The 21792-nt window shown below is 47.1% G+C and overlaps 1 protein-coding gene across 1 annotated transcript; it reads left to right on the top strand.

Annotated features, from left to right (window-relative positions):
* Window positions 1-648: 648 nt before the first annotated feature.
* On the top strand, window positions 649-21516 carry SPAG5 (sperm associated antigen 5). Its single transcript, XM_047757871.1, has 24 exons — window positions 649-793; window positions 1055-1180; window positions 6309-7384; window positions 7489-7663; window positions 12805-12879; window positions 13124-13216; window positions 13311-13445; window positions 13650-13769; window positions 13889-13981; window positions 14081-14194; window positions 14820-14913; window positions 15250-15397; window positions 15477-15579; window positions 15769-15902; window positions 16108-16246; window positions 18956-19067; window positions 19235-19321; window positions 19583-19703; window positions 19826-19937; window positions 20326-20406; window positions 20574-20729; window positions 20810-20884; window positions 21016-21096; window positions 21335-21516. The coding sequence occupies exons 1-24, from the start codon at window positions 743-745 to the stop codon at window positions 21404-21406; spliced, it is 3573 nt and encodes a 1190-aa protein (XP_047613827.1). The 5' UTR covers window positions 649-742; the 3' UTR covers window positions 21407-21516.
* Window positions 21517-21792: the final 276 nt, after the last annotated feature.

Raw genomic sequence — 21792 nt, 5'->3', positions numbered from 1 at the left:
GCAGCGAATGCGGCCCTAAAACCAAAAAAACAAACAAAAAATAAAAGGCATTTGGAAGAGTAGCAGGTGTCTAATAAATGTTCAATACCTGCGAGCTATTATTGTTCCAGTCAACTTGTTGCGGGCCCTGAGGTAAGTCCCAAGAAAACACCAGAAATTCTGAAGAGGTTAAATGACAGCGTTGGCTGAGAACCACGTCTCAGGCCATCACGGACTCAGGGCCTATGTGCGGACCCCACTGCCTCAGTGAAAAAGGCTCCACTCACCTTCCCTTCTAGACCCCAGGCCGGTTCCTGCCGGTGAAGACTGAGGTAACTGAGGTAAAGCTGAGGAGAGACTTCCCAAGGCCAGGCCACGGAGACAACTTTTCGGACAGGGTGTGAGGGTGGCCTACTGGAAGCAAGAGGGATGGAGTCCTTGACTGGCCAGCTACCTCGGTACCCTCCTTTCAGCGAGGCCGAAAGGCCTACCAAGCGCCTGACGTGCCTCCCTCCCACAGCCCGCGTCTGGACTTGGGGGCTCCGCCCACAGAGTGCGCGAGCTCGGAGAGCCGGCGGGGCGGGGCCAATGCAGACCCCGCCCCCGCACGCTGGGCTCGAGCTTGGAGCGGGCGCGTCCGCCTGACGCACTGAGGCCTCGCAGCCAATCGGGAAGCGCAGAGCAGGTTCAAATAAAGACGGCGGGTGATCATGGCGTCGCCTCTTGCCTCTTAGAGGTAATTGCCCTGCGTTTTGTGTTGAAGATGTGGCGGGTGAAAAAATTGAGCCTTAGCCTATCGCCTTCGCCCCAACCGGTAAGCAGGAGGGCATCATGGAGAGAGAGAGCTGGGCTGAGGTTTTGGGGCGGCGGCGGCGCTGGCAGTGCCAAGCGTCTTGGAAACCTGGTCGAGCCTGGAGGCTGGGGTAGGGGGGCGTGAGTCTTCTGCTGGTCCTGATATTGAAGATTGAGGTTGGAGCCTACTCTTACTGCCGGTGAGCTTCTTGGGGAGGGAAGAGAGCTTCTTAGGGCGGGCTGACAGCACCCAGGCTTTCTCACATTCTCTCTTCTTTCTTAGGGAAAACCAGCTATGAGAACGCCTCTCCGAGAACTTACGTTGCAGCCGGGTGCCCTCACCAGTTCTGAAAAAGGGCCCCCGATAGGCCACTCTCCGAGCCCGTCGCTGTGCAAGCTGGGGCTGCAGGTGAGATTCCCCTGGACAGCTTCTCGACTGGGCTCATTGCCGAGGCCGAGAGCTCAGAGGAACAGAGGACCAGGGCTGGAACGTAATTAACAATGATAATGAAGTTTTCTACCTCGGTGACATCCATTTACAGCTATTCAGGCCAACAGAGAGGTGCCCTAGGGTGGTTAAAGGAAATCCACCGAGAACCCTCACCTCTATTTAGCTGTTCGTTTTTACCACCTCCTCCCCCTGTTCAGTCTTTACCAAAATGATTGTATGAGAAATACAATCACTTTAATTAGTGGTCTCCCTCCTATAGGGACTCACTTATGGAGAAGTCAGTCGGTTGCAAGGATGAAGCAGTGTCCATTCATTCTAAGAGGTAGTCAAAACTCCCCTGGGATCAGGTTTCACCACTGGAAGGCAGGGTACTTGGACTGTCCTAGTTTAAACTAGCCCCTTGTAGAATTGCCCTCACTGAGTGGCACTTTTATGAAAGGTCTTGAGAGATATAGCCATGTAGAAAATGCTTTTCAGTTTAAATAATGAGGATTGACTGTATACATTTTTCTGCATGTTGCATTTCTCATTTAACAATGTGGTTTAAATCCATATCAACTGATGTAGAACTAATTCGTAAGATACTATGTAGAAATAGCATGGAAAAAAGTGAATGTGTGTATGTGTGGCAGGGTCACTTGGCTGTACAGCAGAAATTGAAGGAACATTGTAAATCAACTGTACTTCAATAAAAAAGATACTATGATATGCATGAATTATAATTTATTCATAGTCATTTATGTTTCCAATTTTTTTTGCTTCTGCAAACAATGCTAACATAATTATCTTTGTGTTGATATGTTTATTTACTTTTGTTGTTTTGTTTTCCTTTTTTAAATAAATTTTTAACTGTTGATTTACAATGTTCTGTCAATTTCTGCTGCACAGCAAAGTGACCCAGCAATATATCCATATAATTGTTTTTTTCACATTATCCTCTATCATGTGTCATCACAAGTGATCAGATGTAGTTCCCTGTGCTATACAGCAGAATCTCCTTGCTTATTGAATTTTTTTATTTCAATAGGATACAATTTCAGGAGTAGGATTATTGACTTCAAGGAAAGATACATGTATATAGTTTTTGGCCAAGCCCAGGGCATGCAGAAGTTCCCAGGCCAGGATCAAACCCACACCACAGCAGTGGCAACACTGGATCCTTAACCCCTAGGTCACCAGGGAACTCTGAAGGAAAGATATTTTAAATTTTAATAGGAGTTCCCGTCGTGGCGCAGTGGTTAACGAATCTGACTAGGAACCATGAGGTTGCGGGTTCGGTCCCTGCCCTTGCTCAGTGGGTTAACGATCCGGCGTTGCCCTGAGCTGTGGTGTAGGTTGCAGACGCGGCTCGGATCCTGTGTTGCTGTGGCTGTGGCGTAGGCTGGTGGCTACAGCTCCGATTCCACCCCTAGCCTGGGAACCTCCATATGCTGCGGGAGCGGCCCAAGAAATAGCAACAACAACAACAACAAAAAGACAAAAAAAAAATTTTTAATAATTTTTTCAGATTGCTGTCTAAAAGAGCTTGTACAGGAGTTTGCTGGTGGCTCTGTGGGTTAAGTATCTGGTATTCTCATTGCTGTAGTTCAGGTCACTGCTGTGGCATGGGTTCAGTCCCTGACTTGGGAACTTCTGCATGCCACTGGCACAGGCAAAAAAATAATATATATTTTGTATATACACACACACAGGTATACACACACGTATATACACACATAGCTATTATAATTTATATTTTCTCCAGCATTACATGAAGATATCCATTCTCCCACATCACCTCTTACAGAAGCTGTTAGAGAGCTTTAAAATTTTAGCCAGTCTGATGTAGTATCTCATTAATTTGCATTTTTCTACTAGTGACTATATCTGTTATATGCGTGTTGGTTATTTGGATTTTCTCTTTTGTGAAATGCTTATTTACCTTATTTGCTCATTTTCCTATTGGGTTATAACTCTCTTTTTTTTTTTGGCCTTGCCCATGGCATTTGGAAGTTCCTAGGCCGGAAAACTTGGCCTGAACCCATGCCACAGCAGCAACCCAAGCTGCAGCAGTGACAATGCCTGGTCCTTAACCTGTTGAGCCATAGAGGAACTCCCTACTAGTCTATAATTTTCTTTTGATTTTTACTTTTAATCAGAGGTTATCTAGGAGGGGTTCTTAATTTCCAGATGCTTAAAAACCATTTTTTGTCACCTTTAAAAATTTATTTCTCGCATTATAATCAGACTGTAATGTATTGTTTTTGTAGCCAAGCGTAGGATGATTTTTTTCTGAGTGTTCAATAAACATATGAAAAAAAAAGCATATTTACTATTCAAAGGGTGTCACATTCTATTATATACATCAACAGATAGTGAATTACTCTGTCTTTGCTGCACGTTTTTTAGTCTGCCAGATCTGTTTCGTGTTGTCCTTGTCTAATTTTGGTTGGCCTTTTAAAAGGAGTTAAGAAGTGTTCACTTGAATTTTTTGGAAGAGCTTGAGATAAATAAATATTAAATCTCCTTTAAATGTTTGGTAGAATTCAACCTGTGAAATGATCTTGGCCTTGACTTTTGTTTTTTGGAAAGCTTTTTCAATCTCCTTATTAGTGATTGGTCTAGTCAGATTTTCTATTCATGATTCAGCCTTAGAGGGGTGTATGATTCTAAGAATTTATCTATTTCTTCTAGGTTGTTCACTTTGTTGTCACATGGCTATTCATAGTGTTGAATTTTGAAAGAGATATATAAAAGTGATTTTTAAAATTATGGTAAGGAGTTCCCACTGTGGCACAGTGGGATGAGTCTTGGGAGCACTGGGACACAGGTTCAATCCCTCATCCAGCACAGTGGGTTAGGGATCTGGCATTGCTGCAGCTATGGTTTAGGTAACAACTGCAGCTCAGATCTGATCCCTGGCCCAGGAACTCCACATACATATTTGGTGGGGTGGGCAAAAAAGATTTTAAAAAATATGGCAAAGTACATGTGACGCAGTTCCCATTGTGGCTCAGTGGTTAAGGAATTTGACTAGGAACTGTGAGGTTGTGGGTTTGATCCCTGGCCTCGCTCAGTGGGTTAAGGATCCGGTGTTGCCGTGAGCTGTGGTGTAGGTCGCAGGCTTGGCTCGGATCTGTGTTGCTGTGGCTGTGGCGTAGGCTGGCGGCTACAGCTCTGATTGGACCCCTAGCCTGGGAACCTCCATATGCTGTGGGCGTGGCCCTGAAAAAGACCAAAAAAAAAAAAAAAGTACATGTAACATAAAATCTACCATCTTGACTTTTTTTTTCTTTTTTGGCTGCCCTGTGGCATGTGGAGTTCCTGGACCAGGGATCAAACCCAAGTGAGAGCTGCCACCTATGCCACAGTTATGGCAACGCCAGGTCCTTAACCCACCGTGCTGGACCAGGATCAAACTCGCATTCCTGCAACAAATACAGAGGCACCATCAATCCCATTGTGCCACAATGGGAGCTCCATCAACAATTTTTCTTTTTTTGGCTGCGCTTGTGGGATGAGAAAGTTTCTGGGCCAGGGATGGAACCTGTATCACAGCAGTGACCTGAGCCATGGCAGTGACAATGCTGGATCCTTAACCCACTGTGCCACAAGGGAACTCCATCTTAACCATTTTTAAATGCATGGTTCAGTAGTGTTAAGTGTATTCACATTGTTGTCCAGCCATTCTCCAGAATTCTTCCCATCTTACAAAACTGAAACTATACCCATTAAACAATTCCCCATTCTCCCCTCCTCCAACCCCTGGCAGTCAGCTTTCTACTGTCTGTCTCTACGAATCTGACTACTCTAGGTACCTCATATAAGTGGAATCTTTTAGTATTTGTCCTTTTGTGACTGGCTTATTTCACTTAGCGTAATGCCTTTGAGATTCATGCATGTTGTAGCATGTGTCAAGTTTTCCTTCTTTTGGAGTTTCCCTCGTGGCACAGCAGAAATGAATCCGACTAGGAATCATGAGGTTGCAGGTTCAATCCTGGCCTCGCTCAGTGGGTTAAGGATCTGGCCTTGTTGTGAGCTGTGGTGTAGGTCACAGACGCAGCTCGCATCTGGCATTGCTATGGCTGTGGTGTAGGCTGGCAGCTGTAGCTCTTGATTCGACCCCTAGCCTGGGAACCTCCATATGCCGAAGATGCGGCCCTAAAGAGACCAAAAATAAATAAATAAATAAATAAATAAATAAAATAACAGTAATATTATTTCCAGAAAGTCTTTGTGTGTGTGAGTTGTACTCAGATCTTCTTACATGTTCATATATTTCTTTGGTTCAAACTGTCATCTGTTTCTTCCATCAGCTGTATTTTGGTAGGGTTTACCTTTCCTAACCATCTTAGGGTTTGTCCTTTCTCTGGCCACTAGATTCACGTAAGTACATTCATAGTTTCCTTTTCTTGTTCATTGACTCTCAGAACCAACAACCCTGCAAGTGGTAGAAACTGCAGTGGTCTTTGTCCCTGTGAACTGGCAGTAGGAGACAGCCCTTTAAAAGGGTACCAGGAAGATGTCTTTCTGCTCTTCATTCTCCTCTGTTACAGAGGCTAGGGCTCTTCAGATCCCAAGGCTTGAATAGCTTCAACCCAAGTATTCAGGATACCCTCAGCTCTTGCAACCAAGGAGACCAGGTCACTAGTTGATGTTGCCCTTTGTCCCTAGGGTTCATGGATCTGTGGGGCCAAGTACTCTCTAACTCTAGTCCCCAGTTTCTCACCTATTTCAAAAGGAAGAAAATCTTATAACAACTGTAGATCTTGAGCAGGGACCCTTTCTACCTGTTCCCCTAGAAATGGGTTGGACTTAGGATTGGAGAAGAGTGGAATTAACTTTCAAGCTACCATCTTGCCATGATGTGGATAGATTATCTCACTCTTGGTTATACTGTCATCTGGTTCACTTGGACCCAGAATGGCTTCCCAGCTTTTCTACTGAGTCTTGGGAGTAAGTAGCAAGGCTTACCCAAGTTCTTACCTAAGCAAAGGTAATGAGAACTCTTTCTTTTTTTGCGTTCGAGCAGTATCCTGCCCGCATGATTGTACATTGGGAACTGAAATTGATTGTCTTAGGCAACTACTTCTGTTTCCTTTGACAGGAAGGCAGCAACAGTTCTTCGCCACTGGATTTTGTCAATGCTAAGAAGACAGACTCGTCTTCAGAACCATTCAGCCATCCCTCAAAGTGGCTAGAAGCTTGTCAACATGAATCAGATGAGCAGCCCCTACATCTGATTCCCCAAACCAACTCTACTCCCAAAACATCTGAGGCGGCAGTGAACCCGCTGGATGACAATGTGGTTAAAACCATGGGCCTTGTACCCTCTCCCGGGGGGCAGCAGCAAGACATTACCCTTGAGGCCCATCTAGATACCATGGCAGAGACAAATAGCTTCTCTCTAGATGAGCCTTTGAGGCCAGGAGATCTGCAGACAAAGGGGGTGGCACCTTGTCTGGAAGACAACTTTTCAGAAACTGTTCCTTCTTTGTCTGAGAAACCTGCGTCTTGGGATCCTCCTTCCCACCTCTTGGAGTACCCACCCAATTCCTCTTCTGAGCCACAGCTCCACTGCTCCAAGGAAAGCCTGGAGGGCGGGAGGCCTGAGGCTGTGCCTGAGGACTTAGTCCCTTCTGAAGGCAGTGCCTTCTTGCCTCCCTCCAGGCTCTGGCTTTCCCCTTCAACTGCCTTAGCGGCAGATTTCCCCGTCAGTCATGAGGACCCAGGGGAGGAAACTGTTGAGCACAAAGCGGTAGAGGAGAGAGAAATGAGCTTTCCCACACTCCCTGAGGAGGCTGAATTGGGAGATCAAGCACTTATTTCAAATATGGAAGATATTCCGTCCACATGCCTGACCCCAAATCTAGGAGAAATGGAATCCCAAGCAGCAGAAGAGGCTGGTAGGATTGCCATCTCTGATATGGGGCCTTGGATGTCCCCCCTGGCCTGGCTGGAAAAAGGTGTAAATACCTCAGCCATCCTGGAAAATCTCCGCCAGAGCTTATCCCTTCCCTCCTCATTTCGGGATGCTGCCATTGGCACTACCCCTTTCTCTGCTTGCTCGGTGGGGACTTGGTTTACTCCCCCGGTACAACAGGAAAAGAGTACAAACACATCCCAGACAGGCCCGGTGGGCACCAAGGACAGTACTTCTGAGACAGAGCACCTCCTCTGGGGGTAAGTGACCCTGTGTCTTTGTGCTCCTGGGCCTCATTCACCTGGACTTGCTGCTCACGTCCCTTTCCCCTTCTTCTTCTCATGTTCTTCTCTTCCTACTGCAGCCGTCCTCCGGATCTGGCTGCCTTATCTCGACATGACCTGGAAGATAACCTGCTGAACTCTCTTGTCATCCTGGAGGTTCTCTCCCGCCAACTGCGGGACTGGAAGAGCCAGCTGACTGGCCCTCACGCGGAAGTCCGGGACACCAGCACACAGACTGACACTTTCCCCTGTGGGGTAAGAAGGTTCCTCCCAGAGTATGGAGGATCCCGGCAGGCCCTTTTCCTCAGAATATGTATAAAAGCTGAGGATCTGGAAAATCCCCTAGAGCTGTGGTACTCCCTGTATCCCTGGCATAAGTCAGGACATTCCAAGGGGGGGTGTTTCTGTTGCGCCTTAGCGGGTTAAGAACCCAGCATAGTGTCTGTGAGGAGACAGGTTCGATCCCTGGCCTCACACAGAGGGTTAAACATTCTACGTTGCTGCAAGTCACAACACAGGTGGCAGATGCAGCTTAGGTCCCGTGTGGCTGTGGCATAGGCTGGTAGCTGCAACTCCTATTTGACCCTTAGCCTGGGAACTTCCATATGCTGCATGTGCAGCCCTAGAAGAAAGAAAAAAAAGATATTCCAAGGGATTGCAAGCAAGGAGTTTTAAAGGAATCTGTTTCTAGATCTTCGTCTTCCAAATGCTAATTTTTTTTCTTTTAAAAATTTTTTTGTTTAATTTTTAAATGATTTTTATTTTTTCCATTATGGTTGGTTACTTTACTAATTTTTTTCTTTCCTACTTCCCCATTCTCAATTATCCGTGCCTACTTTACTGACTTTAGCAAAGAAAAGCATATTTACTACCTGTCCTGAATCTTACGTTGTCAAGTAATAGCATTCAAAGGACAATAGAAAATATTTGTGGGAGTTCCCTGGTGGTTCAGCAGGTTAGGGATCTTGTGTTGTCCCTGCTGTGCTGCAGGTTCGATCCTTGGCCCAGGAACTTCCACATGCTGTGGGTGAGGCAAAAAAAAAAAAAAGAGAGTATTTGTATACATGCTGAGAAAGAAAATGACTGTAATGATTATGTAACACCCCATTTTTTCATGCTTTCAACAAAGTTGAAGGAAGATATTACTTTTGGCAGTGGATTATTAAAAATTTTTGATGGAAGTTCACTGTGAGATTTTTTTGCATATGTCTCCAAAGGAGCTCCTAGGATTGGGTGACATGCCCTTCTTCCTTCCTTTTATTTCTACTTATCCCCATTGTTTATGTGAAGAAGTTTTCTCACATAAATCTTTTTTTTACTTGAGCAAAACATTTTTTAATTAAAAAAAATTTTTTTTTTTGCTTTTTAGAGCCACATGTTATGGCATATGGAAGTTTCCAGGCTAGAGGTCAGATTGGAGCTGCAGCTGCCGGCCTATGCCACAGCCACAGCAAGGCCAGATCCAAGCCGTGTCTGCGACCTACACCACAGCTCATGGCAATACCAGATTCTTAACCCCACTAAGCGAGGTCAGGGATCGAACCCGCATCCTCATGGATACTAGTCAGTTTTGTTACTGCTCAGTCACAATGGGAACTCCAAGAAATTTTAACTCATTTAAATTTAGATGAACTTTTGTTATTGTTGCAGGGGTATTGATTAATTACAAACTTTGAAGTTTAAAAATACGGAGTTCCCATTGTGGCTCAGCAGTTTAAGAACCCAATTAGTATCCATGATGACGCAGGTTCGATCTCTGGCCTCGCTCAGTGGGTTAAGGATCTGGCATTGCTACAATTGCAGCATAGGTTGCAATTGTGGCTCAGATCTGATCACTAGCCCTGGGAACTCCATATGCCACTGGGCAGCCAAAAAAAAAAAAAAAAAGGGTATTAAATCATTATATAGTGTATGTAGTATCTATACCATTAGGTATATTTAAGAGTGATTTAACAGTTTTAGGAGTTCCCATTGTGGTCTAGCAGTAATGAACCCAACTAGTATCCACCAGGATGCGGGTTCAATTCCTGGCCTTGCTCAGTGGGTTAAGGATCTGGCATTGCCATGAGCTGTGGTGTAGGTCTCAGGTGCAGCTCAGATCTGGTGTTGCTGTACCTGTGGTGTAAGCTGGCAGCTGCAGTTCTGATTTGACCCTTAGCCTGGGAACTTCCATATGCCATATGGGTGGCCCTAAAAAAGAAAAAAAAAAAAAAAGAGTGACTTAAAGTTTTACTTCAACGTGTCGATATATGTAAGATTGTAGAGATTACAGCCTTTGTAACAATTTAAACTTAAGGGTACTCCATCTTTCAAAACTATTGTAGATATGAGAGGAAGACAGTGAAAAGACCATTGTTCTAGAGGATTCAGGCTAAGGTAGTATTTGGGGGAATGTGTTGGGAAAGGAATTGAGAGCCTCACTGTTGTGGCTGTTGAGATAATAAGTGGCTGCTGCTAAGAAGAGATGTTCTCCAAAACCCCAGAGACCTCCTTTGGGTTGAAAATATCCTCTAAATAATGACTTTCCCTTTTGCCAACATCTTAAAAGCCATAGGTCCGTCATTCTTCTAGCTGCCCACTTCCCTCCTATGCTTTTTTATTTTTGTATCCTTTCCTCTCGTCCTTGACCTGGTTCCCCATCCCTGCGTTGGCCTTGTACCCTCTTTCCTTAAAGCCTGCCAAATCCTTTTGGAGACCACTGAAGCAGAACCAAGGAGAAGAAATGACAGTACCCTCAGCCATTCCCCATCACAGTGCCATGTCCTTGCCGCTCGGCTGCCTCATTCACACTCATCCCATCACCTGCCTGGCTGCCCAGCTCTAAGCAGCATGTGCCCTGTCCAGGGTTCAGGGGGGCGCCATGCCTTACTGCATGACACAGAAGGGGGAGCCGTGATTGCTTTGCCAGGGAAGGGGGGTGTGAACTCCAAGAGAAGTTAAATCCAGGCTGCACAACACTGTCACTCAGCACTGCCGCTCCAGCACCAGGCTGCTGTGCAGCAGTAATAAACACTCCCCACTTTTCTCTCACAACTTTAAAGTTTCTCTCTGGCTCTGCTGCCTTTGAGATCATATGTATCCACCCACATTACACACTAAGATTTTCACCTGCCCAAGATAATGAACAGACCACTAGAAATTAAGAAAATTAAAATGACTAGCGAAGGAGTTCCCATCATGGCACAGCAGAAATGAATCCTACTAGGAGTCATGAGGTTGCGGGTTCGATCCCTGGCCTTGCTCAGTGGGTTAAGGATCTGGCATTGCTGTGAGCTGTGGTGTAGGTCGCAGATGCGGCTCGGATCTGGCATTGCTGTGGCTGTGGTGTAGGCTGGTGGCTACAGCTTCAATTGGACCCCTAAGCCTGGAAATCTCCATATGCTGTGGGTGTGGCCCTAAAAAGATAAAAAAAAAATTTGGCTAGTGAATATTTGGAAAGGTTATCATTACTGGTGATCAGAGGAATAGAAATTGGGACATGAGATGCTATTTTCTTCTGACAAAATAGCAAGGAATAAAATAGACAATGATGCTAAGTACTGTACTGTTGTCAGTAGGGTATAAATTGGTTCAACATTTTTCAAAGGCAATTTCAGACCCTTAAAGCAGTTCACATTTTTTGACCCAGTAAGTCCACTTTCAGGGATATATATTATGGGAAAAAAAGTTCTGCATAAAGATAATAATTTGTTTTAAAGAGTGAAAAAAAATAGGAGTTCCCATCGTGGCTCATTGGTTAATGAACCCTAATAGTATCCATGAGGACACAGGTTCAGTCCCCGGCCTTGCTCAGTGAGTTAAGGATCCAGTGTTGCCATGAGCTGTGGTGTAGGTTGCAGACGCAGCTCAGATCCCACGTTGCTGTGGCTGTGGTATAGACCAGTGGCTACAGCTCCTGTTTAACCCCTAGCCTGGGAACCTCCATATGTCTTGGGTCCAGCCCTAAAGATTCCAAAAAAAACAAAAAATAGGGTGATACTCCACTTTGACAGGAGTCTGTCAAGCACGTATCCTAGTCTCAGGCTCTCAACGAGAGAGAGTGAGTATAAACTCAAGACTAAATAACATTAGTATAATACAATTAAGTAACAAAAGCCAGACCCTGCATTTATTTACGTATTGTAATCTCAGTCATGGTTTTTCTTTCTTTCTTTCTTTCTTTTTTTTTTTTTTTTGGCTCTTTGCCTTTTCTAGGGCCGCTCCCACGGCATATGGAGGTTCCCAGGCTAGGGGTCAAATCGGAGCTGTAGCCACCAGCCTATGCCACAGCCACAGCAACACGGGATCTGAGCCAAGTCTGCAATCTACACCACAGCTAACTGCAATGCCAGAACCTTAACCCACTGAGCAAGGCCAGGGATCGAACCCGAAACCTCTTGGTTCCCTGTCGGATTCGTTAACCACTGCCACGACGGGAACTCCAGTCATGGTTTTTCTTTTCTTTTTCTTTTTTTTTTTTTTTTAAAGAACTCTTTTTTTTTTTTTGCCTTCTCTAGGGCTGCTCCCTCGGCATATGGAGGTTCCCAGGCTAGGGGTCCAGTCGGAGCTGCAGCCACCCGCCTACACCACAGCCACAGCAACGCTAGATCCTTAACCCACGGCGCAAGGCCAGGGATGGAACCCGCACCCTCATGGTTCCTAGTGGGATTCGTTAACCACTGCGCCACGATGGGAACGCCCCAGTCATGGTTTTTCTTAAGCATTATCTTTCATCAGATCTAAGACACTCAATATTAAGATGCCTACCAATGTCACTGGTGTTAAGAGGTAAAAAGATAATGATCTTAGAATTTAATATTAAATATGGTCATTTCTTTCTAATTCAGTAGTCTACAACTTTTTCTCCCCCCTGACACCTGAGGGAAGTAATATACTCATCAGTTACAGCAAAGCCCTGTAGCAAGGCAATCTGGTATGGTGGAAAATCTTTTGGGGTGGGTGCTGTACTGCTGGTTAAGAATCACTGCTCTAGGTGTTCCCATGTGGCTGAGTGAGTTAAGGATCTGGAGTTGTCACTGCTGTGGCTCGTGTTGCTGCTGTGGCATGGGTTCAGTCCCAGGCCTGGGAACTTCTGCATGCCTCAGGAGTGGGCAGGAAAAAAAAAAAAATCACTGCTCTAGCTGGTGAAATTATTAATGATTCTTTCCCCATTTTATTTACTTTTCTATTTTCAAAATTTTACAAGTAAACACATAATCAGAAAAAAAAAGTATTTTAAAAAGGATTTTTTTTTTGCCTACCTCTGCATCTTCTTCTGACTTGGCTTTATCAAGCTATGAGCCTTGCTCCTGTTTTTAATAGGAAAAGCTGCTGTATCTCAGTGGGTGGGAGTGGGGATGAGCTGCTAGTTGTGCATGTTGCCTATGCAAAAGGAACAACTCTGTTTCTCTGGCCAGATGAGTAAGCAACCTCAGCGTCTTCCGCACAGCCAGGAGATTGGACAGGCTCTGCAGCAGGCCAGGAATGTCATGGTAGGTGTTGACTGACCTTATACCATTGCTGGGTCTCCTGTGAAGATCGAGAATGGAGGCTTCTGAGTGGTTAGTAACTGCTGGTACTCAGCCGTGGTTAGTGAAGGGAGGTTTCCTTTTGTTAAGGACATCTCTTCCTTATTGGGAGCTGGTTATCGGGGTCACTGGCTTTCCTCCCCACTGTCCCTGCTTCCTTCCTGCTTCATGACTATTTGATCTGGCCTAACCATCTTTCCTTCCACAGCAATCATGTGTGCTGGTCTCTAAAGAGCTGATATCCTTGCTTCACCTGTCTCTGCTGCACTTAGATGAAGATAAAACTACACTGAGTCAGGAGGTAAGCAGCACGAAGATAAAAGCAGAGCCTCTGGTGGGACTGAAATTCAGCCAAATAAGGGAACCAGACACCGTATCTGCTTCTTATCTTGTAGTCTCGGCGCGCAGAAACCTTGGTGTCCTGCTGTTTTGATGTACTGAAGAAATTGAGGGCAAGGCTCCAGAACCTCAAAGCAGAAAGGGAGGAGGCAAAGCAGAGAGAGGAACTGGCCCTCAGAGGCAAGGACGTGGTAAGGTGTCATGCTTTTGCTACTGGATATGGGAGATGGCTTCCCAAGATTCCTGCAGGAACACAAATTGACTTGAGACACAGACGAGTGGCCTGAGAACTCTCTGCCCTGGGCAATGATGAACTGGTGTGATGGAGAGTTATGGCTTTTTGTGCTCTTTCTTTCCTCTGCCCACAGTGTCCTCACACCCTCTTCTCTAAACAGGCAGAGACAGTGCTAGAAGCTTTCTGTGCACACGCTGGCCAGCGCATCAGCCAGCTGAAACAGGACTTGGCTTCCATGGGGCAATTCAGAGGCCTTTTGAAGGAGACCCAGACCCAACTGGTAATCGAAGGCATATTTCCTGGAATCCATGCTGACAGAAGGGGGGGGTGGGGATGTACCCCCACTTTGATGTATCCTGAGGGAAGGGGCCCCCTCCATTGACAATCCTTCTCATGTAGGCAGGGCTTCATATTGAGCAAGAAGAGTTGGCTCAGCAGACAGCAAGTCTTACTTCAGCTTTGCATCAGGACTGGATATCCATGCAACTGGATGTGCGTATTTGCAGCCTTCATACTGCTCCTTTGCTCACAGCCAGCCCTGTTGGCCTTGTCTCAAGCGTGCTCTACTGACCTGCTTGCTTCCCCCGGTAGTATGTAACATGGACAGCTTTGCTGAGCCGGTTTCAGCAACTCGCAGAGAAATTCACAGCCAAGAGCCAGCAGACCCTGCAGAAACGTGATGCTGCAATTGAGGAAAAGGAGCAGGTACGAACCAGAAGTGGGGGGACTGCTTAGGCCTGGTGTCCTCCTCCTTCTCTCCAGAGGGCCTTTCTGATGAGTAGTATCATCAACCTCTTCCTGGGAACCTGCCTTCTTTGCACCCGTGGGCTTGTTGTACACCAGCCAGTGTCTTTGCTGTAACATGGCCGTGGCCCCAGTTATTTCTTTTGTCCATCAGCAACTTTTTTCAGCAATTTTTCTCCTGTTTCTACATTTTTCTGAGGATCAGCCTTATTTTCTGCAGTGTTGTTGTCTAGGAACAAAGTGGTTTGCTGTCCTCTCCAGAAAGAGAAACTGGACTAAGTCTTGGGACTCTTTTTTTTTTTTTTTAGGGCTGCACCCGCAGCGTATGGAAGTTCCCAGTTAGGGGTCAAATCGGAGCTGCAGCTGCCGGCCTCCACCAAAGCCAGATCTGAGCTGTGTCTTTGACCTACGCCACAGCTCATGGCAAAGCCAGATCCTTAACCCACTGAGCAGGGCCAGGGATCGAACCTGCATCCTCATGGACACTGGTTAGGTTTGTTACTATTGAGCCATAATGGGAACCCCCCATTTTTGGGATTCTTGATTCAGGAGGAACTGTGGGAGGAAAACTATCTTTTCTTCCTAGGTTTCCAGGGAGCTGGAACAAGTCTCTTCCCATTTAGAGGACTACAAAAGCCAGAGAGAACAACTGGAGTTGGAAAACAGTCGCCTAGCAACAGGTGCACACGTGTGCATGTGTGCAAGCTGTTGTACACTGCTGAGGCTTGGGGTGTGGCAGTAGAGCACGAGAGTGCTCTAGAGGAGTTACCATGTGGCTTAGCGAGTTAAGGATCTGGTGCTGTCACTACTGTGGCTCATGTCTCTGCTTGTGGCACAGGTTTAGCCCCTAGCCTGGGAACTTTCACATGCTGCAGGTGCCACCAAAAAAAAATAAATAAATAAAAGAAAGAAAGGAAGAAAGTTCTCTAGAGCACTTGTTTGGGAGCAGGAGTCTGAGGAATGGGGAAGTTTGGGCCTGGTGACCACATGGCATCTTTAGGATACCTTTGATCTAGATCTCCGGGCTCAGCTGCAGATTCTGGCCAGCATGGAGAGTCAGCTAAAAGAGCTACAGAGTCAGCATGCCCATTGTATCCAGGACCTGGCCACAAAGGATGAATTGCTCTGCCAGCTGTCCCAGAGCAGTGAGGAGCGCGCTGCGCAGTGAGTTCCTGTCAGGTTATTTTGGCCGTAGGCGCCCAGGATATAGGGCCACTGGGATCTAACGTCAGGTCTCTGGCAGGTGGCAAAGGGAGGAGATGGCACTAAAACACACGCAGGCAGAGCTGCAGCAACAACAGGCTGTGCTGGCCAAGGAGGTGCAGGACCTGAAGGAGACCCTGGAGGTAAGGAAGGTGGCTTGGGGCAGGGGGGCTGGCAGGAGTATGACTCTTCCCTGATGGTACCGAGGTGAGGTTTGAGACAGTGGACCAGAAAAAGCGTCTGTTCCCAGGACTCTACAATTTCCCATGGAGGCCCCTCTTCCCCCCTCCCTCTCTCGCTCCTTGCCTTCCTTCCTTCTCCTGTCTCCCCAGTTTGCAGAACAAGAGAATCAGGTTGCTCACTTGGAGCTGGGCCAGGTGGAGTGTCAGTTGAAAACCACGCTGGAAGTGCTCCGGGAGCGCAGCCTGCAGTGCGAGGACCTCAAGGACACCGTGGAGAACCTGAGGTAAGATCTCCGCCTTTCTGTGCTTCCTCCTCGTGCTTATCTTTCCCTGACCACTTCTAGAAGCTGAAGTCTCCCAGAAGAATTGTGACCGGTCGAGAGCCTCTTATTTCCCTCTTTGAGTCCAGCTCTGTGTGGGGATTAGGAGAGGTGTTCAGAGAAGCTCAACTGGTCTTTGGCCACCTTCTCTCTTCTTTCCTTATTTCAGGGCTGAACTGGCCAGCATCATAGCAGAGAAGCAGCAGCAAGACCTGGAGAAGGCGTGCCAGTGTTCCCAGGAGCTCAGGGTGCTGACTGAGCAACTCCAGAGCCTGACCCTCTTCCTACAGACAAGATTAAAGGAGACGGTAGGGTCAGGGGTTCCTGTCTTCCCCTCCAGTTGTATCTTTGAATAAAGACAGTTTTATTTCTTTATTCCCAATATGTACACCTTTTATTTCTTTTTCTTATCTTACTTCGCTGGCTAGAACTTTCCCTACAGTGTTGAAAAGGAGTGATGAGAGGGGACATCCTTGCTTCGGACCTGATCTTAGAAGGAAAGTTTTGAGTTTCTCACCTTTAAGTAGGTTAGCTGTAGGGATTTTTTTTTTTTTTTTTTGTCTCTTTAGGGCCGCCCCTGCAGCATATGGAGGTTCCCAGACTAGGGGTTGAATCGGAGCTGTAGCTGCTGGCCTACGCCAGAGCCACAGCAATTTGGGATCTGAGCCGCATCTGTGACCTATACCACAGCTCACAGCAATGCCAGATCCTTAACCCACTGAGCAAGGCCAGGGATCAAACCAGCCTCCTCATGGATGCTAGTCAGATTTGTTTCTGCTGAGCCACAGTGGCAACTCCAGCTGAAGGTTTTTTGTAGATATTCTTTATCAAGTTGAGGAAGTTCCCCTCTAATCTTAGTTTACTAAGTTTTTCCAGTTGTATCTTTACTGTATAGAATGGTCTTCCTAAAATACTACTCTTGTTCCATCTCTGTGACCTTAGTGACTTTCAGTTGCCTAGAGCAGATCTTCAGCCTACCCCTCAAACTTTTCTTCATCTCTCTCCTGTTATGAACCCTTTACTCCCACTAGTCTGCCTACATGCCACACACATGTCCCATCTCCATTTGCACCCAGACCCAGGCTGTTAAGATATCTGTTCTCTAATATCTTCAAACTAGAAATATCTTTTCCCTCCTATTAAAATCTTCCTTAGTTCACCTTCGACTTTGACTGTTCTGCAACATCAGTGGACTCAGTGATCTCCTGCTATATTCCTTGTGAACTTACTCTCCCTTTGCCCTTGTATTAATCTTGTTGGATGTTTGGTCTCTTAACTAGATTGTTTTAAAGAAAGCAGATATTTAGCTTTGCTTCTTTGGCCTCCCCACAGTGCACACGGAACAAAAAATGGTGAATATCTTTCAGAATGCAGAGTTAGGAGTTCCCTGACAGCCTAGTGGTTAAGGATCTGGCATTGCCACTGCTGTGGCTCAGGTTCCGTCCCTGGTCTGGGAACTTTTGTATGCAAAAAAAAAAAAAAAAAATCCAGAATGTAGAGTTAATTAGCTAATTCAACAGTTAGTTAATTCAACAGTTAAAGACACAGTCAGGATCCTGAAATCTGGAAGTGCCTGTGATCTGACCCTATTCCCCAATGTGTACTTAGCTCAGGAAATGCAGAAGAATCCAGTCTTGCAAGGAAGACAGGCAGATGTAAACTTGTCTTCTTGACTTGTCATTGTGATAGAGGTTTGCCTGGATGGCCACTGTGGGAGCACAGAGAAAGGAGTAGCAGTTTTACCTTTGAGAGTTAGAATGTTTTTCTCAGAGCAGGTGACCCTTGGGCAGAGTCTTGAGGTTACAAGTTTGTAGGGCAGGGGTGGGAAGGCCCTATATAGGCAGAGGGGATGGTATATGAAAGTCACAGAGACACTGTGGGTACTTTTTGTAGTGTCTACCTTGTGGCAAGATGTGGGTTAGGTGCTGGGCCTTCCAGTGAACACGGCAAGGCCCTGCTCATGTGGAATGTGGCAGGTCTGGGGACTGGGAAGTAGCTCCTTATAACTGGATTGTAGGAGCTATGTAGGGCAAGGATGACAAGGAGAAATGGCTGGAGAAGTAGGCAGGAGGCCAGATTTTTGAAGGCTTAAACTAATAGCAATTAGAAAAGATATGGAGGAGGGGATGGGTTGGATGAATTCAATACATATTTTACGAAGTGAAAGTAAAAAAGTGGTGACCAGTTTGATATAGGAGTCAGGTGAATGAGTGAATGGTGATCTCTAGGTTGCCGGAACGATGGGGACAGTCTCTAGAACTGGGGTTGGCAAACGTTTCCTATAACATGCAATATGATAACTACTTTTGGCTTTGTGAGCCATGTGGTCTCTGCCTCACCTACTCTGCCTTTGTAGCAGGACAGCAGCCATAGAGTGTGTGTAAGTGAATGGAAGTGGCAGTGTTGCCGTAAAACTGAGGTTACAAAAAACAGGTGGAGGAACAGATTTTTGGTGGGGCGGGACAGAGAAAATGGTGAGCTCAACTGTATACCTCCTAAGTTTCAGGTGAACTGGGGAGCAATCTGGTGGATTTTCCACAGGCAGAGTTGAGACTTTGGATCAGGGAGATTGGGGGAAAAAAATCTAGTTAAAGAGAGACAGATTGAAGGATAACCCACATTGAAGTGGATGTTTTCTTGGAACGCCTGAGGTGAGGCCACCTGGGGAATGGATGAGAGTATAAAGAGGGCCAAGGAGGAACCAAAAGGAGCCCACAATTAAAGAAGGACCTATGGGAGTTCCCTTGTGGCACAGCCGGTTAAGGACCTGGCATTGTCATTGCAGTGGCCCAGGTTGCTGCTGCAGTGCAGGTTTGATCCCTGACCTGGGAATTTTCATATGCTGCAGATACAGCCAAAATCAATAGTTTTAGTGAGAGAGAATTAAGTTCTGGAAAAGGAGCCGATGGAGAAGTAAAGGATAGAGAAGAGAGGTAACAGATAGGACAGTCTTCCTGGGGAGGTGGAATTCACTAACCCTGCACAGCAGCTGCCATTTTTTTCTCCTTTGCCCTTAGGCTGAACCAGAGACCCTCCCAATAAGCACAGCCTATGCTCCGTCCCAGGAGCACCCTCCACCCGCCGACAGCGCCTTCTTGGGAAGCATCCTGACAGCTGTGGCAGATGAAGGTTAAAGGCCCTGGAATTGAGGGGTGGGAAAGTTGTGACCCTGCTCCTGATATCTTCGACTGTTGAAGATGCCCACCAACAGTCCTGTCTCTCCCTGGCATCTGTGATGGCAGACCCTTGCCTGGGTTACCAGGGGGGTCCTTGACCATGGATGGTTTTTGTTTTAGAGCCAGAATCAGCTCCTGTGCCCTTGCTTGGAAGTGACAAGAGTGCTTTCACCAGAGTAGCATCAATAGTTTCCCTTCAGCCTACAGGTTAGGATGGGCTCCAGGGACCCTGCCTCATTTCTAGATCTGGTAGTAATGATAAAGACTAAAGCAGTGAGAAGTAATTTGCTCTAAAAACCTCAATTCTACTTGGGCTCATTTCATTTCTGCCTTTTGGGATCTGTAACGTTCGGGACATTCATCTCCTACGAGTGAGGACCATGGCTAAGAGTTGTGGGGGTGATGGCTCCACACGCCTTCCTTCCAGAGCTGCAGGGCTCCACCTCTGACCAATACCTTCTCTCTCAGAACCCCCAGGCATCGAGAAGAGCCTGGCAGAAATGAGTACTCTGATTCTGGAGCTTCAGAGCCTGTGTTCCCTGTTGCAGGAGTCTAAAGAGGAGGCTATCAGGACTCTGCAGCGAAAGATGTGAGTGCAGTGCAGTCTGGGTGATAGGCGGCAGGTCAGGGGAGCAGCCCATTATGTCAAGGGCCCAGGAAACCCCTGGGGTGGGGGGGACAGAAATAATGCTGACTTCTTTCCTCCCCTAGATGTGATCTGCAGGCTGAGCTGCAGTCCCAGGAAGAACAGCATCAGGAAGCCCAGAGAGCAAAGGAAGCGGACATAGAGAAGCTGAACCAGGCCTTGTGCTTGCGCTACAAGGTGGAGGAAGGGCCTGGAAGTGAAGCGATGAAGAACTGGGGCAGCTGTGCAGGCCCACTGGGAGCCGCTGGCTCTCCAGGAATCTGGGTGGTGGGGATTTTCCAACCATTGCCCTAGTTTTGCCCTTCCTGGGGTCAGACAATTCACATGTTTGGGAGTCAGCTACAGTCTGACCCATCTCCCAGGCTGACCTAGAAGTCAGGAACTCCAGCAGAACTCTTGACACCAAAATGTGCCTGGCCTGATGTAGCCCTACAGGAAGAGTGAGGGTGTTGTCACTTGATAGCATCTGGGCTGAGCATGGGTCAGGCACTAAATACTATCTCCTGGCAAGGGCTGCAAAGAAGCTAGCTCTCCCACTGCCTTCTTACCTCCCTTTCTATCACAGAATGAAAAGGAGCTCCAGGAAGTGATACAGCAGCAGAACAAGAAGATCCTAGAGCAGATAGACAAGAGTGGCGAGCTCATAGTACGTTCCTCATGATGTCCAGCCTCTGCCTTCTATGTCACTGGTAGCCAAGGATCCCGAATGTGGGCATTGGTTCCTCTGGTGTCCCCCCTCCGCTCACCACATGGGATAAGAAGGATAGAGAGGAGCTTGGAGGGCTAGTGGAAGCTCTCCATTCTCATCCCCAGAGGCTTAGAGAAGAGGTGGCCCAGCTCACGCGCTCACTTCGGCGTGCGGAGACAGAGACTGCGGTGCTCCGAGAGACCCTGGCAGGCCAGCTGAACCCCGACTGTCAGCCCATGGCCACTAACTGGATCCAGGAGAAAGTGTGGCTCTCCCAGGAGGTGACTCAGAGTTAACAGAAGAGCTGGGTGGCTGATGGGAACCCTGGGCTGTGCCCCTCCTGATCTGCATGTATCTACAGGTGGACAAGCTGAGGGTGATGTTCCTGGAGATGAAAAATGAGAAGGCGAAACTTACGGTCAAGTTCCAGAGCCATGTAAGAATTTCCATGCCATTCCAGGGCCATTTCCTGGTCACCACTAGCAAGTGCCCTGCCTTATTTTCTTTTCCCCACAAGCTCTGTTGTTCTTCTAAGCACAGGACTTTTGCTCCCTATTTGCTTTTTAGAGAAACATCCTGGAAGAGAATCTGCGGCGCTCTGACAAGGAGTTAAAGAAACTAGATGACATCGTTCAGCATATTTATCAGGTAAAGGATGGAGGGAGTTGATGGAACTAAGACATTTGGCATAAGGCCTGGCCCGGGGGGTTCTGATGAGCATAGCTCTGGTCCCAGCCTGTGCTGACAGCTGGCCCTGACTCCCTGTTGCAGGCTTCTCTGTGGCGTCCACCTCCCCTGCTTCTAGCTCAGTGGGTGCTTCTTAGGGCTGGGAGCCTTGGGCCTTCAGCTGGTGACCCTGCACTGCCTTTTCTGCATCTCTTCCCAGACTCTGCTGTCCATCCCAGAGGTTGTGAAGGGCTGCAAGGAGCTACAGGGATTGCTGGAATTTCTGAGCTAAGAAACTGAAAGCTGGAATCTGTTTTACCCCTTTTTACTTGCAACACTCCTTTACCCCAAGACCAGGACCAACTCTGTTTAATGCTATTTAAATGAAGTATATTTAATGTATTTCCTCAGGCTCACTGAATCTTATTTCTTGGGGGGGGAGGGGGGTGGATGAGGTCAGGGGGAGAGGCAGCTTGGTCCTCCTGCCTGGGCAACCTCCACCTGCCCCTCCTATTGCATCCAGAGCCAAAGCCAGCTGCTCCCCCCCCCCCCTTTCTTGCTTCCTTAAATACTCTGGGCACTGAACTGCTTGTTCCCTGGCTCAGGGCCTGGTGGGGAAGAGACAAGACTTCATTCTCTTACCTTCTCCATCCCCTTCGGGGTAGACCCTAGTGAGTA

The sequence above is a fragment of the Phacochoerus africanus genome, chromosome 14 (assembly GCF_016906955.1).
Source record: "Phacochoerus africanus isolate WHEZ1 chromosome 14, ROS_Pafr_v1, whole genome shotgun sequence".
In the NCBI taxonomy this organism is placed as follows: domain Eukaryota; kingdom Metazoa; phylum Chordata; class Mammalia; order Artiodactyla; family Suidae; genus Phacochoerus; species Phacochoerus africanus.
The sequence above is the reverse complement of the archived record's forward strand: the minus strand, read 5'-3'. Positions and strand labels throughout refer to the sequence as shown.

What these genes read in the sequence shown, in the direction of transcription:
- SPAG5 (XM_047757871.1), top strand. Translation starts at nt 743, where the DNA reads ATGTGGCGGGTGAAAAAATTGAGCCTTAGCCTATCGCCTTCGCCCCAA. An exon ending in CTGACACTTTCCCCTGTGGG is followed by an intron (nt 7,664 to 12,804) that starts GTAAGAAGGTTC and finishes TTCTCTGGCCAG; the next exon opens with ATGAGTAAGCAACCTCAGCG. An exon ending in AGTTTCCCTTCAGCCTACAG is followed by an intron (nt 19,322 to 19,582) that starts GTTAGGATGGGC and finishes CTTCTCTCTCAG; the next exon opens with AACCCCCAGGCATCGAGAAG.